The following is an 18,154-nucleotide window of genomic DNA, read 5'->3' as shown; positions in this document are numbered from 1 at the left end:
GCAAGTAACTATTGTTCCATGTTGTATACATTATTACCTCCAGACCAGAGTACTGTAACAATTTATACTGACAAGGCCTTTAATAAACAAATATCCATAGACAATCAATCATAAATACATCAACTTTCATTCATAAGGATTGCCACTTTTCTTTCGGGTTGAAAGTAGTTCTCTTCATTTACTCTGGCTTCCTCCACCATGAAAAACTGGCCACCATGATGTAGCCAAGGTTGCTGAAAGCGGTGTTGAATACAAACAATTAAAGGAAAATATGTTGATCAGTATTATTTGTAGTGTTGAACAATGGTCAGTTATTTGTTCGGTAAGTGTTGCTCAATTTTACAGTATTCATGCAGTGTGGTCTTTTTTGTTTGTTAATTTACATCAAATTTTAAGTTCTGTGTTTCGGGAACCTTCTATCTAATATTTTAATATTTAGACAAAATCAATCAAAAATTTCTTCCATTTTGTCAGAAGAAATTGTGATATTGTATGGACATCATTTTCTTTATTTTAATGGTTGTTTTGCTGTTAAATTGATGTATATTGTCTACCTTTCATCTTTTATTTATCAAAATTTAGTTTTGACTATTAGACAAAATCTTGTATATTATAATCTAGAACGACCTTTCGTTGTAAGTGAATGATTTTTAAATTAATCATTTTTATTACATTTTCTTCCTTTTAATCAATATATTGGTAAAACATTTGAAAGGATAAACATAAAAACATATGAAAGGATAAACATAAAAACTTTGTGATTTAAAGAGCTGCTATTGATTGATAAAGTCAAACATCCCATCTTGTGTATTTTAAACATCTTGAGACTTACCCTTTTTATTTATCTTCTACCTGGAGGCATTCACCTTGAATGAACAAGACAAATCTGGGTTGTTTACATACTTACATAACAGCCCATCTTTTTTTCACCTGGTTTCCAGCGTAAGCAACGACTAAAAGGTAATTAGCTTAAAACAGTGACATTACTTATATAAATAAATGACAGCTGATGATGAGAGATATTTGTTGGTAAATAAAGTAATTTGTCAATACAAAGAATTTTCTAAATAGTAGAAATAATGAAATCTTCATCATTTATATGGGTTGCTAAGGACTCGTGTTGAAGATACAGACTTGATGTAAGCTTACCTAATTAATTTCTATGTATTTTGCATTAAGAAAACTGAATTTAAACTATAATGCCAACCAACTGAATGCACAATTATTATTAAATAAATGAAATTAAAGAGAATGATTTTGTTCAATAAAGATAACAAATTAAATGTGTTCTTGTATCAAAGTCAATTGTCATAGTGATGTTTACAAATATTTAAAGTGCTAAATATTTGTGTAAAGTAGGTGATTTTCTTTACATGTAGACTATAAATATTGAATTGAATTTAGATTATTTTCTTTTATTTTTTGTTCAATAGGGTAGTCTAAGCTAGGAGCCAAAAGAGAAGGTTAATCTGTGTCAATACAAAATATTGTTTAAATATGATACAAAATTTTAAATGTTTTAATTTATGTGGATAAACTTAAAGTTCACCATAATATCAAATTAAACAAAAAATTACTTGAGTTAAACTAAAATGCCTTTATAATCATAGACTGGTTTAATTTACAATGTTAAAAATTGTTCTGCATTTAAACTTTGTTTAAACCTGGGTTACTCTGTTTTTTTTTTTTTCAATTTTAGGAATTTATTTTAGTTAAATTACTGAAAATATTAATATGAATTTAACATTTTTCTTAATTTGGATTATCATTAAATTTATAAACTTATTTCAATCTGAATAAATTAAAGTCCAGCCTTAAGATACTCTGAAATTAAACTAAAAACAACAGTTTTCTGAACATTATATTGTACAATGTAACCAAAGATCGTCCGAAGAATGAAAAATGCTGTTTATTATATATAGATTCCTACACTGTAACAAGTGTATTACTATATTTCTACACTCGAGACAGTTGAATTTTATTATTTAAAGCGCGAGGCTTGCCGAGCATTTTAAATAATTAAATTTAACTGTCGAGAGTGGAGAAATATCGTAATACACGAGTTATAGTGTCGGAATCTGTTTCTCTGATGACTTTCAGAAACTTGTGTTCTCTATATGCGACGTCATCAGGCAAGGTCGCCTTTTTTCATGACGTCACAATAGGAAAATTGAGAAGAAAACAAAACATTTTGACATCATAATCAAATTTAGACTAATCATTTGCCGAGAACAGATTTTTCACTAGTGAGGAGAAATATTTTTCTCACACCAGTCAGGAAATGTGAAAATAGCACAAAAATTAGAGAAGTATGTTTCTAATTTCGAATATATATATATATAATTTTATTTTCATTCGCTTGATAAATTCAATACATCTCCCACATACTTTAAGTTGACTAGTTCAGCTCTCAATTCTATGTCTTTTTTGTAGTCTAGCTGAATTTGAGTAGAACATTAGTTTGGTGCTAAGGTATTTTTATTGTGCAAACTGTATTGCATATCAATGTGTTTTAAACATGTATGTGATTTTATATTTCATTTCTACCTTTCAGAAACAAATTCAAAATGATGGCCTATCCTCCACCAGGGGTAAGTTCTTACTGATAAATTAGAATCTTGCAGGCCCGTAGCCAGGAATTTCCAAAGGGGGGTTATTTGGCCTCAAAAGCTCGATTTTAACAGTCACTATTCGAACAGAACATTGACTTTAACAGTCATTATTTGTTTTCAACCCCCGAACCCCCCTGGCTATGATATGTCTTGGTATAGTTGAAAAAGTGATAGAAATATACATAGAGTCTGCAAGTTGAGACAAATATAAATCAAGATTCAATTTTTATTATCATATTACTAATTTTTAGTAAAAATATTTTTCTTGCATTTGAGAATAAAATTTGCTGACACGATTTTATACTCATACACTTCCTTTATGATTGGGTAAGATATCAATGTCAGTGCATGATTGAGACAATAACCAAACAATATATGTATGACAAATACAAAATACAGTAATATTTTTTTTAAAATATTTTCATGAAAATTTAAAAAAAAAATATAAAAAGATAATAATTGTTTTTATTCTTTTACTTTTACCAGTAATGTAAATTGATGGATTTTTAAGTATATTAGCTCAGACTATGATTTTTACAAAATCAACATTTATATATATTGAGTTCTAAATATGATGTACAAGGACCAGTAATTTCAAACATTCTATGTTATGTTTTAGGGTTATAATCCCTATGCTTACCAGAATCCTTACCAACAGAACCCATACTGTGGAGGTTATACATATTCAAACTCTGCCTACAATGTTAATTATGGTATGTTCTTTTATGTATGTTTTTTTGTGTGTATATAAGCAACTCAAAGTGCCTAGATGTCTTATATATGGTATTTTTATACACCCGCTTTAAAAAAAGTGGGGTTATACTGTTTTACCTCTGTCTGTCCATCTCTCAGTCCATCAATCCATCTTTCAGTCCATCCGTCTGTTCGTCCATCAATCCCATGAATTTTTTTCGTCAAATATTTCTCAGGAAGTACATAACAAGATTTCTGGGTTAATATAAGTCAGCTATACCGTGTGATGCATTTTCAGATTCATAACTCAACACTTACATCATTTTACACATGACATCCGAGACTTACATCTATACTGTAATATGTGTTATCAGATCGATTCATCACTCAAATATTTCCTTTTTATGGTCAAATATTTTGGCGGGGATATCATCAGTGAGCAGTTACTAAGCTCGCAGTTTCACTTGTTTAAATTGGGTTGCTGTCTAATCAGTGTATACCCAACATCTTCATTTTAGCTCACAAGGTTTGAAGGGCCATGTAAGCTTTTACCATCAATCAGGTTCCAGTCTACTGCTAAATGGATTGACTGCATTATCTGTAGGTTTTAAACTATATTGTCTAGTTTGAGCATGTTGAGATATTTTCCATGTTTGATGTTTAAAAATTCAGGACATAAAAGGGCAAGACTACAGTTTTTGGCTTATATCTCTAAAACTGAAATAATGAGAAAAAAACTGACAGGGTAACAATGGTCAGTATCACAAGTCCTATCTACCTTGAAAATTTGGAACAATCTGTTCATGCTGTTCATGATCACCTGTTATGTAGTTTTTGTTTTGAATTACTCTTTTTTTTACTTGCTTTGCATTTCCTTACTGCTTTTTTTCTCTCCAAAAATTCAAAAAGGCAAAACAATAAAAGTAGAAATTGAAAAAAGTTATCAGCATGACATGATGTGTCCACCCTGTTAATTGAAGAAAAATCTAAGCACTATTTTTGGAGTTATTGCCACTGAATTATATTCTGTTGCAGTTTCTCTGTTAAATACAGGATACAGGATCCTGGTTTAAAGTGTAAATTTTAAAAACGATTAACATAACAATATCTGTATTAAACTTAAAATTCTAAAAAATCTATCAAACTCTTCTTCCATTCTTCAGTTTTAATTCCAGTAATATATATTTTTTCCCTGGCAATTTTATATTTCATCACATTTGTTTGCTGTTATTTTAGAAAACTATAGAAGCTAAATTTATAATGTAAACTATTGTAGCTGTAGTTAAGTGTTTATAATTTAAAAGTCCTAATTATTGAGCTGGCAATTTTTAATTGTTTTACATTGTCATTTCGGGCCTTTTATAGCTGACTATGCGGTATGGGCTTTGCTCATTGTTGAAGGCCGAACAGTGATCTATGGTTGTTAATTTCTGTGTCATTTTGGTCTCTTGTGGAGAGTTGTCTTATTGGCAATCATACCACATCTTCTTTTTTTATATAGGTCAGGCCTTGTTGATTTTTTTTAACTCACTAATCCTACTTAGAAAAATAAAAATAAAACTAAATATTAAGCAACATCACAATGAAATGATAATGAACCAAAATGTATAGTCCCAAATCAATGTTTTTGTATAATTTAAAATTGTTTTATTTTATTTTTCAGGTCAGCAACAACAAGCATACAACCAATATTATTCTCAAGTAAGTGTTCAAAATAAGAAAAAGAGTAAATCCAATTTCAAAATAGTTGGTAGATTTATGAAATTATCAGAATATCAGTCATCATGTTGTTTATTAACTCACAACTTTAATGCTATTGACAATGCCCTCATGGTGAAAAGTAAAATAACAAAAATACTGAACTCCCAAAAAATTCAAAATGTTCTGTCATGTTCAACATTAACATCGGATGGTTATAAGTTTTGTGATATTATCAATATATTGCAATTTGTATTTTGATTTGTTACTATATTATATTCATGCAACAATTGATATATATATATATATTATATTATGTATGAGTGTATGTTAGTTTTTTTGTTCAATTAGTCACAAACATGTTTAATTTGTTTATGACAATAAAGATTATTATAATTTTTGAATTTGAAATCAAATATTTTTCTAACTAATGAATGAAATGAGTGATCTGATTATTCACCAAGTTGAAGATGTATCAATTGGTTTATCAACTGTTAAATTAGAGGATGCTGATAAAATTGATGAAAAGCTGCACCCCTATCACCAGAATTTCGACATTTAGGTTGACATAAAAGCAGCACATAATCACATAAACAAGAAAGACTACTAACTTGTAAATTTCTATGAAAGTTACAAACAACAAGGAAGCATAAAGGCATACAAAAAGTAAAATCACAAAAAATACTGAACTCCAAGGAAAATTCAAAAATTAAGGAAAGTCCCCAATCAAATGGCAAAATCAAAAGTTCAAACACATCAAATGAATGGATAACAACTGTCATATTCCTGACTTGGTACAGGCATTTTCTAATGTAGAAAATGGTGGATTGAACCTGGTTTTAGTGCTAGTGTAACCTCTCACTTGTATGACAGTCACATCAAATTCATAAAAGCAGCACATAATCAGTAACAAGAAAGACTGCTAACTTGTAAAATTCTATGAAAGTGACAAACAACAAGGATCAGCATCATAAAGACATACAAAATAACCTAATGTATCTTTATAAAAACACCTCTGTCTTTATTTGAATTTGGTGACTAGTAGCAAGTTCTTATGATGTTTTGATTTAAAACAAAATATGACAACGTGCTTGTTTTCTCATTTATTTTAGCCACAGATGCAGCAAGCACCACCATCACAGCAAACAAATATTGTGTATAACATGATGTTTAACAGTGATGCAGCTTTTCAGCAAGCTGGTGTAAGTTTTTTTAATAAATTGCTTAAATTCAGAAATTATTGCGATGTTTTTAATATTGTGAAAAATGCGACAGGTTATAATCGCAATCAAAGGAACTCACATTTTGATTTTTATATATGAATTCAACAAGGTTTTTCTCAATGTCGTAAAAATTAAAATTGCATTTGTCTAAAATGACAAAATCGCACTAAATGCACATAATAATTTCTGAATTTACAGTACATTGATGTTTTTTAATATGGAACCCCTTTCAGGATTTTAAAAAGATAACTGATTTTTTTAAATGTTGTATGATTTATAGTGTTCAAGTTATTTTTCTTTAAAATCTTAACACCTTATGATAACCAAGAACATCATAAAACAATAATGCTTCATATCAACTATTGGTCACCATATGCCCTACACCAATGAGCAAAAGCTATACCTCTTAAAGGATAAGTTTATCTGTAGTGTAGATCAGGTGTACAGGGGTTTGTGTTCACTATTGACAGGGTTATTTCCATGGTTTTCTTGTTTCTATCTATAGGCTGAATGTTTAGGAATGGATTTAGATGATGTTGAGGTCTCTGATGTAGAGGACGAGGAAGAGGAAGAAGATGAGGATGAAGATGTCAAGGAAACTAGGAAGAAGTTCAAGAAGAAGTGCAAAAAAAGACAGGTACTTAAAAGTGTAAATTCATAAATTATTTTTTGAGGTTTTTATTAATGCAAATAATGTGACTGAGCAAATATTGCAATAATAAGAACTTACATTATGATATCTATAATTATAGTATCTGTATTAATCTTGTCGTCCTTAAATGGCAAAAAATACTGAAATGAAACTGTTGCATCAGATCAGTTGTTAAAGCTGAAAATCAGTTAAAGAAACATAATATAAAAAAAGAAAATGTGGTATGATTGCCATGGAGACAACTCTCCACAAGAGACCAAAATGACACAGAAGTTAACAACTATAGGTCACCGTACGGCCTTCAACAATGAGCAAAGACCCTACTGCATAGTCAGCTATAAAAGGCCCCGAAATGACAATGTAAAACAATTCAAACGAGAAAACTAAAGGCCTAATTTATGTTAAAAATTAACAAAAAACAATTATGTAACATATAAACAAACGACAACTACTGAATTACAGGCTCCTGACTTGGGACAGGCACATACATGGAGAATGTGGCGGGGTTAAACATGTTAGAGGGATCCTAACCCTCGCCTAACCTGGGACAGGTGTATAACAGTACAACATGAGAACGAACTACAAAAATCAGATGAAAAAGGCTTAACTCATCAGATGGATAAAAATACAAGTGAACGTGGATAAGACTGTACTCATAGTTAAAAGAGTCAAAGTTCAACTATAGAGTATATTATCTTAACAATTGTCAAAAAGGGCATTTAAGAAAAGTTGACAGTTTTTTACAATGTTTTTACTGAATTTGACAGAAAATTGCACAGAAAGTAGCAGAAAAATGTGCTGAAGAAGATGATTTCCTAGAAAGAGTTCGTGCATCATACATAGGACGCTTGGCTGGTCATTTAGTTAAGGATGGTACTATTGACCCTACAGAAGGAACTGTTAAACCGTATAAGACATACGATGCAGAAGACCCAGTTGTAGCATTCATTAATGAAAAAGAAGGATTAGATATAACAGGCAACGATTGGGACGCTGAGAGAGATTGCATGTATTTTGATGAAGCTATGCAAGGATTAGGTAAAGTTAAGACATTTTATAATTATTGGTTGGTTTGATGTGCAAATATATTATGTTATTTTGCTGATTAAAACTCATTTTGCCATTTCAATTATTTTTTCTAAATTCAAACTATATCCTATTTTTATTTTACACAAATATACTTATATTTCAAGGAACAAATGAGGAAGCTATAATACATATCTGTGCAACAAGATGTAACAGTCAACGTCAAGAGTTAAAGAAAATGTTTAAAACAGCGTTTGGAAAGGTATATCTAACACATATTTCTTAAGTTTTATATATTGAAGCAGAGATTTACCCCAAGAGAAGAACTGTTCGTTATGATTATAAAGGGAATCACTCAGTCAGTGGGCCCCCCTTAGAAAAAGTTCTGGATCCGCCTATGTGATTTCAACTTCAACAGTGAAAGAAATACATATTATAACAAACACGGTACACATCCCATAATTACAAGTATGCAATTTTGAATTTTCAGAGGAGTTGTATTATGAATAATTAAGAAATACTAAAACAAAACAATGCTTGAATATATAAACAGGATAATTTGACATTTTGTTTGGCCTTTTTGGTAAAGGAGATAGTTCTTTGCGGTAGCTGCTTCAAACAGACAAAAGATAAAACTTTTTTTTAACAGAAATGGTTCGAAATTGAAAAAAATATGAGAAGATATCTTATCAACTAAAGTGTAAAAAAAATAAGACCGTGTAAAAACTAAAAATGTTGCTGATGTTACTGCTGAAAAGTCTTAAATTATTAGTGGCCAGCTTCAAAATTTGTCATTTGCCTTGTGCTCAGGGGTCGAATTTAAGCTTTTTTGTGTACTGGCCAGACGGACCAGTGGACTGAAAACTCTACTGGTCCGGCTCCAAATCTACTGGTCCTGCAAAAATGACATTCATTTGACACACACTAATATAAATGATAGATGTTCAATTTGAAATTTGACGATCCAGTTACGAAAATACATTTCCTATCTAGGTCTGTCACTGCAAATTTTTCACATGTTGTACAGTTCATTAAATTTCGATCTACTGTATAATTCAACTATTCGCGATCTTTTTCCCATGATTTTTGGTATTTGCGTTTCCTTTTGTCAATTTCATATACTTTATTTCGAACTTCCTTTTGATTTTCACTTATTTTAATTTTTTTGTCCGGCGGTTTAACTCCTTCCAAAAATTTCCACATTTTTTTTGTTGTGAAGGACGCTCACCCGAGATATTAATTAACTTGATCAATTGTAATACCCCCCAGTACCGTGTAATTGATTTCACAGGTAAATTGTTTTGTTAACAAACGTAGATTGCGATGCAATCAGTGATTTTTATCGACAAATTTCTACTGGTCCGACGCACATTCTACTGGTCGCGGACCACTGGACCAGCGCTAATTTCGACACCTGCTTGTGCTGGAAGTTAGGCAACCAACAATTAATCTATCAAAATTTGTCTTGAAAAAGGGGGCATAAATACAAAAAAGGATGATGTCAAAATCAAATGAATACTGCTAATCAAAATTCAAATTAAAGGAAAGGAAAATCAAATATATAGAAATGGGATGTGGGATGTATTATTATAATATATATTAAAATGTTGTTTCGATATTATCATATGATTTGTAATTAGTACACTAATGATTATATACTATTTAAGTTATCTTAATAATTAAAGAATCTGAATCTGTGTATAGATATAAGAAGATGTGGTATGAGTGCCAATGAGACAACTTTCCATCCGTTACACACAATTTGTAAAAAGTAAACCATTGTAGGTCCAAAGTATGACCTTCAAAAAAGTGCTTTGGCTCACATCTAGCAAGCAAGCTATAAAGGGCCCCAAAATACTAGTGTAAAACCATTCAAACAGGAAAAACTACAGTCTATAATCTATATAAGAAGTGTAAATAAAAGATACAGCTATATTTTTGGTTTCACTCACATTGCAAAAAACATTTAAATACCTGATGTTTTATTACTAGATCTCTAGCTAGTGTTTGTATTTGTAGGATTTAATTGAAACTTTGGATGGGGAAGTGAGTGGTGATTTCAGTGAAGTTTTATTTGCCCTGTTTGAACCACCAGCTTTGTTTGATGCCCTGAACATTAAGAAGGCAATACAGGTAAGCTATTCTGTTCCTGTTACTTTCTTGTATTTTAGACCTTTAAAACTTTAGATCTCAATTTTCAAATAAAAGCTGACTGATTCAATGATAAAAACTGTCAAGAGTTCCTACAAAACCCATAAATCAAGTTAAAACTAAAAACATAGCCAACAAGAAAACCACAAAAGACAAAACTCTAATCTCAAAACTCTTAACAGAAAACTATAGTACTTCTAGGGTATAATCTGTTTTGCTAACATACTTGCTGTATAGTTAATGCCTTTTTATTTGTATAGACTTAATTTTTTATGTTTTTTTTCTCAGGGACTTGGAACTGATGAGTCTGTTTTGATTGAGATTCTACTGACCAGGACAAATGCACAGATCGAGGAAATGAAATCGGTTTATGGATGTAAGTCAGACTTTTTTCCAGGAATTACCATAAATATTGAACAGTAAGATTGACTGCAATAATCTGACTTAAACACAAAACACAAAACTTAAGAAAAGACAATTATTAAACAACAACAACAAAAAATTGTCCAAATAGGATGTGGTGGAGTTAAACATGTTCTATGTGTCGAAAAATCTTCTACTTTGTTTATCCAGACCATATGTCATAAAAGTAAAACACATGATAAGAAAACCTGAATTTGCCTAGTTTAAAGAATTAGCCAATGTAATTGTCTATAAAAATTGTAAATGAATTCACAACTCTTTATATTGAAATTTATTTAATGAAATATTTAAAAAATGTTTAAATTGCAGCTATTAACCCTGACGACTGTGCCACAGATAAGGACTTAGAGTGCAACATAGAGGATGATACAAGTGGAGACCTAAAAAGAATTCTCATTTCTGCCGCACAGGTAAACATAAAGAGTTATCTCCCCTTTTAAAAAGTCAAACCAGATATTAATTTGATTTAGTCAACAAAATTATAATTGAATCTATCTTAATCATGTTAATTCACATAAACATGTTGAAATTGACATTTTTAACCTAACATGGTTGGGTTTTTTTCTTCAAATAAATACTTTTTGGACTGAATTATAGATACGAACCAAGTTTTTACAGACAATAATATCATGGTAAAATAGATATTGTAGCACAGTATCTTTTTGGAAAAAGTCTTGGCTTATTAAGAAATTTTGGTCTAGAAATAATTAGGCTTAATTTTGTCAGTTTTTGCAGTTTTGTACTAAATTAATGAAGTTTGGAAAAGTATTGTCCCTATATTTTTTTATAATATATTTGATTATCATTGACAACATACCTAATTCTACAAAAAAATAGTTGAAAGGAGATATGAAGTATATGTCTTAGGGATTATATCTAGCTCATAAAAACCAAAAGGCATCAAGATGTCAATATAACGTCTTCAGTGGTATCCTAATGTCTTTTTGTTAAAGCTGTTTGGAACTGGAGCTTCAGTCATGGAATAACATTAAAATTAACATAGTGTACCAAAGCTAAGCTCCGCCTTCTTACCTCAGATGTTGTCTTTCATTTTTAGTTATCAAAGTATTATTAAATATGAAATTGCAGATAATAACCCTTGGTTTTCCTTAACACTTTTTAAACAAATTATTTCAATCATTTTTAAGACATTAATAGAAAAAAATCAGTATATGACAACAGCTATTGCAAGCTGAACCTTTGAATGATGGCTATCAAGTTTCCATGGTAACAAGGGAGTGATTTGAGACACATAAGTTTTCAAGCATAGATTTTCTATTTATCTGAGTCTTTATACTGGACAATATTATATTGTTTGTATTGTAATATGAAAATTATTGATGTGGTAATATTTATGCCCTTTGGGTCCAATAATTAGAAATGAAATATCTTCTTCTTCCATTGTAGGGTAACAGAGCTGAAGTTAAGGAAGAGAAGTTAAATGATGCTGTAGTACCAGTCATGTTCCATGATGAGGAAACAGATGAAGATTTACCTACTGGTGCCTTTACAATTGACATGGAGAAATTGATTGATCCTGATAGAGCTCAGGCAGATGCTGAAGTCCTGTTTAATGCAGGTGTTGATAGATTTGGTACAGACGAGGATGATTTTATCAGAATATTTGCTCTTAGGGATACCTATCAACTGAGGGAAACTTACAATAGATATGTTAAGGTATTTACCAATAGATATGTGAAGGTATTTACCAATAGATATGTTTAGGTATTTAACACAAGTGTTATCAATTCATAGGTATAAAAAAAAAATTAAAATACATTTAAAGATTCTGTTAAAGCCAATTTGCCATTTCTACAACAAAATGAAACAAAATAGTTATCTTTAAAAAAAATTATAGCATGTATAACATATAGTATGTCTTGTTTTCAGTTGACACAATGTGACATTGAAAATTCAGTGGAGGGGGAGTTTTCTAGCCACTCACAGATGGCGCTGATAACTTTAAGTAAGTTGATAAGAATAAAATTTGATTCATGTAAATCATATTGATACAAATATCAGTAATTGTTTTTTTATTAAACATGATTAGAATCATGTTGAAAACAAATGTCAGTGTATTCTTTTAAAACATGACAACCAACGTACTTGTTGAAAATTATTTTCTTGCATTCATTGCTATATACCACCTGAATAAAGGATATGGTCTAATTCATTGACCAATTTTTTGTGCCTCTCTGAAGTCTGAGGAAAGAAAATGTGTAATCTTTTGTTATTTGCATTTGCATTACAGGGAGATAACTCTGCAAATATCAGCTGAACATTTTAATCACGTTCTATTGTCAAGGAAATATTATTAAACTTCTCAATGATCAAAATTAGTGTTTGCCAAACTGCTATATATCCAATGAAATTTTTCTGATAAAGTGTGTGGCTCAAGTTCTTTGAAATTTTTATATTTTTGTCAAAGGGTCAGAGTAAATATTTTGTCAAAATTTTATTAAAGATTAACATGCAAAATTAATTTTAGTCTAGGTGTTTGTTTAACCATCTGAGGTATTATTGGAATCTGTATATTGCATAAAATAAACAATTCACATTCAGTAGATTTGTAACTTATTTATTTACTTAAGTTTTGTCTGAATGATTTTAGTGGTACAAAATGTAGAGAAAAAAAAATTAAAAAGCATAATTGTAGAAATTGAAATAGTTTTTTAACACTTGAGTGAGAGGAATTTAACAAATCAATTATGTTAGTCAGACATACTTTATGTTTCGGTGTGTATAATTTTAGTAAAGAGCATAAAATGCAGGCCAAAATACTTCGCAGAGAGACTAACATGGACCATGGAAGGGTTAGGTACCAAGGACAAAGATCTTATCAGGATTATTGTTGGCAGATCTGAGGTAATCATTTTGGTTTTCTTATTTTTTTATTTTTTTAACAATATTGAAATAGAGTTTAATTTACATGAAAAACATGATGAGTAATGGATTTTTTGTTTGTTTCAATTTGCTCGTCAACTTTATGATTGATTTGCTTCTAGTACTAATGATAAACCTTATGTGAATAAAGCACTTGTCTGGCATCTTGGTAAGTTATCAAGAATGGTAACTTTTATTAAGTTTTGTTTTAACATAAAAAAGAAGATGTGGTATGATTGCCAATGAGACAACTCTCCACAAGAGACCAACATGACACCGAAATTAACAACTATAGGTCACTGTACGGCCTTCAACAATGAGGAAAGCCCATACCGCATACTCAGCTATAAAAGGCCCCTAAATGACAATGTAAAACAATTCAAACGAGAAAACTAATGGCCTTATTTATTTTTAAAAATGAAGGAAAAACAAATATGAAATACTTAAACCAACGACAATCACTGAATTACAGGCTCTTGACTTTGGACAGGCACATACATACATAATGTGGCGGGGTTAAACATGTTAGCGGGATCCCAACCCTCCCCTAACTTTATTTTTAAACTTTAAACTACATGTACATGTTTAGAGGTCAAACTAAAATATGATTGGCATTTTAGTACAGAAGATATTTTATTAAACTTTTACTAAAGATAATTTAATTTATTCTAAAAAGCAGTTATTTCATGAAGTAAAAAGCTATAGATATATTGATTCCACTTGCAACAAGTGTATTGACGGCGTGCACAAAGATAAGTCCACTAACGAACAACAAAGTACAGCAAATGCACATTCTGGAAATATAAAAAAATATATGCTAAGCACAGTATAATAGAAATGATAAGCGACTGTGTCATGACCCCTTTTCAGAAAATAGCGTTAAAACGTCATTTCTTTAAATTGTAACATAATAGCTGGACATTAAAAAAAATCAGGTGTTCAGCCTTGACTATAGAATCGTTCATATTATGCAGATTTGTTTTAAACTCTTGTTTTGCACATATGGAATATCAAGTTATTTTAAAATTAAAAGATTGCAATTACATATTTGTTTTACCGATAAATTTTTTTTCGAATATTAATCCTTCCTATTTACTACTTCTTACACATTACAAACTGCATTCCAAACTCATCCACGATGGCCGTTTGTGATTTTTTTTTTGCGTAGAATTTCGTTAAACGTCAAAGTCAAAATCCGAAAAATTCTTTCTTAGGAAAATGCGGAAAAAAATGTTGAATTTGTATAAATCTTAGGTCAAAACTTTATTTTATGCCTATTTAATGTTACAAGTTTCACACATTTTTACCGTTTTCTCTATGTTCGTTTTATACTTCATAGTTTAAATTTTGATAACCTTACTAGTTATGTGGATTTTAATGGCTAGCATTCATCATTTTATAATAAAACAAGAATGTGTCCATAGTACACAGATGCCCCACTCGCACTATCATTTTCCATGTTCGTTGGACCGTGAAATTGGGGTCAAAGCTTTAATTTGGAACTAAAATTAGAAAGATCATATCATAAGGAACATGTGTACTAAGTTTCAAGTTGATGTGACTTAAACTTTATCAAAAACTACCTTGACCAAAAACTTTAACCCAAGGTGGGACAGACGGACAAACAGACGAACGGAAGGACGGACGGATGCACAGACGGACACACAGACGAGAAAACATAATGCCCCTCTACTATCGTAGGTGGGGCATAAAAAAACTTCCTATTTAAAAAATATTATATACACGGTTTTATAAAACTACTTTTAAAAAACGCATTTTACAGTTGCCGGCAACTTTGTTCATGCCGTCATTACAATATTTCTCCACTCGAGACAGTTAAATTTTAATATTTAAAGGGCAAGGCTTGCCGAGCTTTTTAAATAATTGAAATTTAACTGTTGAGAGTGGAGAAATATCGTAATACACGAGTTACAGTGGTGGAATCTGTTTCTCTAATGATTTTTATCCTTCCTTTTCAAAGATTTGAGGAAAGTTGTGTACTTTTGATGTGACGTCATCAGGCATGGTCGCCTTTTTTCATGACGAAAATTCAAAGGAAAACAAGAAAGTTCAACGTCACAATTAAATTTCAACCAATCATTTGCAGAGAACAGATTTTTCACTAGTGAGGAGAAATTTTTTTCTCACACCAGTCAAGAAAATGTGAAAATAGCACAAAAATTAGAGAAACAGTTATAATACATGTAATAGGAAAAAAATTAGGAAGTTAAACATAACATATTTTTTTATTTCAGATTGATATGGTGCAGATAAAAGAAATTTTCTTAGAAAAGAACAAGCAAACTTTATGGAACTGGATTAAAGATGACTGTTCTGGGGATTATAAGGCCTTGTTGCAAAGGATTGTGGGAAGAGATTAATAGAAAGAACCAATAACTTACGTTTTTACAATGGGACATTATTTTTTGTTTGTATTATTGGTAGTTAATGTTTTGTAACACATGTATTTTACAAAGTGTAAGGGTACCTTTTTGAGGTAAGGAGAATAAAGATGACAAGAAAGGGAGGGGAGAAAAATAAAAGTAATGGTATTAAAAAAAATGTATTCCCTGTCCATCTTTTGTAAAATGCTGTTTCCATTTTGACGCATCATATTTTATTTGCTTTAGGTGTCAAGAAATTTGGGTTTATTTTAATATTTGCTTATAATTTTTAGAAATATTGATGTTTTCTGTGAAAGGTATTTTATTTGTGGATTTCTCATAAAAAAAATCAGAATAAATGACTATAATACATGTAATATTAAAGAGTTTAGCTTAAAGTGTCATCAGTTTAAGAATCTTGAAAATACTATTTAGCAATTCAGATAAAACCACCGGTATGTCCAGAAATAAAGTGAAGTGCACAGTTAGCAAGTAATGATAATCATGTGTAATGTAGTATTATCAGAAGATATTTTTAGATGTGTTTTTTTTTTACTCTTTATCTGTGATATTGTATACATATATGCATTTACAGAGTCATATTTTTCAGAATTTTATTTCTATGTTTTACTTTAGTGTCATTATTATTAAAAAAAAAAGATATAAAATATTTATTAAGGGCACTTTTTGTTCTTATGTCATGAAATTTGTAACTTACTTTAATTGTAATTTATAGTATAGTTTAGAATTAGGGATAACAAATAACAGTATGTAGTTAATTAATGAAAAAAATAATAAATTTTTGGTAAATGATCAAAATACTATATTTGATTCTAGGTCAATAATTTTAAAATAAAACTGAAATTTGAGAATCATAAAAAGATATTAAAGTAAAAAAATCATTTAAATGGTCAAAAACATTCAAAACTTAAAAATACAATCTAAGATGGAAGATAACTCAGTTATTACAAAAAATTTAAGATGAAGAGAAGTGAAATACAATGAGTGAATTTGATAATGATAATTCATTAGATCCAAATTGATTCTCAAAATATATGACACTCTTCCTCACATCCCCTTAAATAGTTATCAAAGGTACCAGGATTATAATTTAAGACGCCAGACATGCGCTAAAATGTGTCAATTTCAAGAACCTTAAACTGATTTTTGACTGATCTTTTTTTTTCTATGGATTTCTCTGAGTTCAATTTTTTTTTGGTTTAAAATCCTGGAAAAACCACTGAATATGGATTTCAAAGTGCCTTTCATTAGTGCCATTTTATTTATAATGAAAGAGCCGGATTTGTTATAGAGTTAATTTACAATCTTTATGAATGACGAAATTTTAGCTATGTTGAAAATATTTTGAATTTTTTATTATATATTAATTTGTGCCATATTTTACATAATTTTATTTTTTACTTCAGTTGTGATAGATATTGTATTCACAGTGCATTTATATGTGTATATGCTTTTTTAATTGGCAAATTACAATAAAATTGTGTTTGCAACCACATAACTTTATGAAAGAGAAGTTTTCGTGTCAACATATAATTAATATGCAACAGACTTGTCAGGTCATGGTGCACGATTGCAGTTATACTGATCTCCAGAGATCTTGCAAGAAAAAAGTATATGGGTGTATATGAAGATTTTTTTTGGTTATTTGCAACATTTGCCAAACGTTTTCAGGCTATTTTTATCTTTGCTAAATTTTCCATGAAGAAAATAAAAAAAAATGAATAGCGGATTTCACTCAAATAATTACATAATAATTAGAATGAAATCCAACTTATGAAAAATTGTACCATATTCTGACAGATGTAAACAACTTCTTACGATTTTAATTTACAAAAGAATTCCTATATGGAACACCTAAAATCTCAGAGCTTGGGTTTTGAACATATTGAAAGTGTGAGGGAAAAACATGTGAATTCATAAATGTTCATAGCCTTCATAGCACATGAGTTAAATTTCATGTTGTTTTGTCAAGAGTTGTAAATTTTGCAATATGTGCATTTAGATTACTTATTCTTTTTATTACATTGGATGTTGATGTTTTAAAATAAAGTAAAAAAAATGCACAGAAATTTATCTTTTTCTATGAATTCTGAGTCTCCTCATTTTGTTGCAACATTGTTGACAAAGTTTTGACAATATCTGTTGTTGAATGATCAATGTCAGATGAGTTAAAATTCAGATTTTAATTCCCATGTGAAATTTTGGTTTTAACATGTTTAAGTTGACTGGAACATCATAATTTATTGCAACAAAATTGATAGTTAAAAGTTGATACTATGAGTTACCAATGTAATTGTATACTCTGTGTGGTTATTGTATGTAGTTCATGAGTACAAGTCAATTTGGGTGTCTTCAACCTATGCCAACATTTGATAAAAATTTATTTAC

General features: G+C 30.0%; 1 protein-coding gene across 2 annotated transcripts; it reads left to right on the top strand.

Moving 5' to 3' along the window:
- Positions 1–841: 841 nt before the first annotated feature.
- LOC143044768 (annexin A13-like) lies at positions 842–18,154 on the top strand. 2 transcript variants are annotated; one of them, XM_076216929.1, is made up of 15 exons: positions 842–960; positions 2,555–2,591; positions 3,232–3,325; positions 4,969–5,006; positions 6,116–6,205; positions 6,732–6,863; positions 7,646–7,916; positions 8,072–8,166; positions 9,924–10,037; positions 10,344–10,431; positions 10,788–10,888; positions 11,886–12,155; positions 12,369–12,444; positions 13,231–13,343; positions 15,617–18,154. In XM_076216929.1, the coding sequence occupies exons 2-15, from the start codon at positions 2,568–2,570 to the stop codon at positions 15,740–15,742; spliced, it is 1,632 nt and encodes a 543-aa protein (XP_076073044.1). In that variant the 5' UTR covers positions 842–960; positions 2,555–2,567; the 3' UTR covers positions 15,743–18,154. The 2 variants fall into 2 exon arrangements, with proteins under 2 accessions (XP_076073044.1, XP_076073045.1); XM_076216930.1 differs by lacking the exon at positions 842–960 and adding an exon at positions 1,007–1,029.

Source organism: Mytilus galloprovincialis, chromosome 9 (genome assembly GCF_965363235.1).
Source record: "Mytilus galloprovincialis chromosome 9, xbMytGall1.hap1.1, whole genome shotgun sequence".
In the NCBI taxonomy this organism is placed as follows: domain Eukaryota; kingdom Metazoa; phylum Mollusca; class Bivalvia; order Mytilida; family Mytilidae; genus Mytilus; species Mytilus galloprovincialis.
Note: the sequence above shows the minus strand (reverse complement) of the source record. Positions and strands in the feature narration are given on the sequence as shown.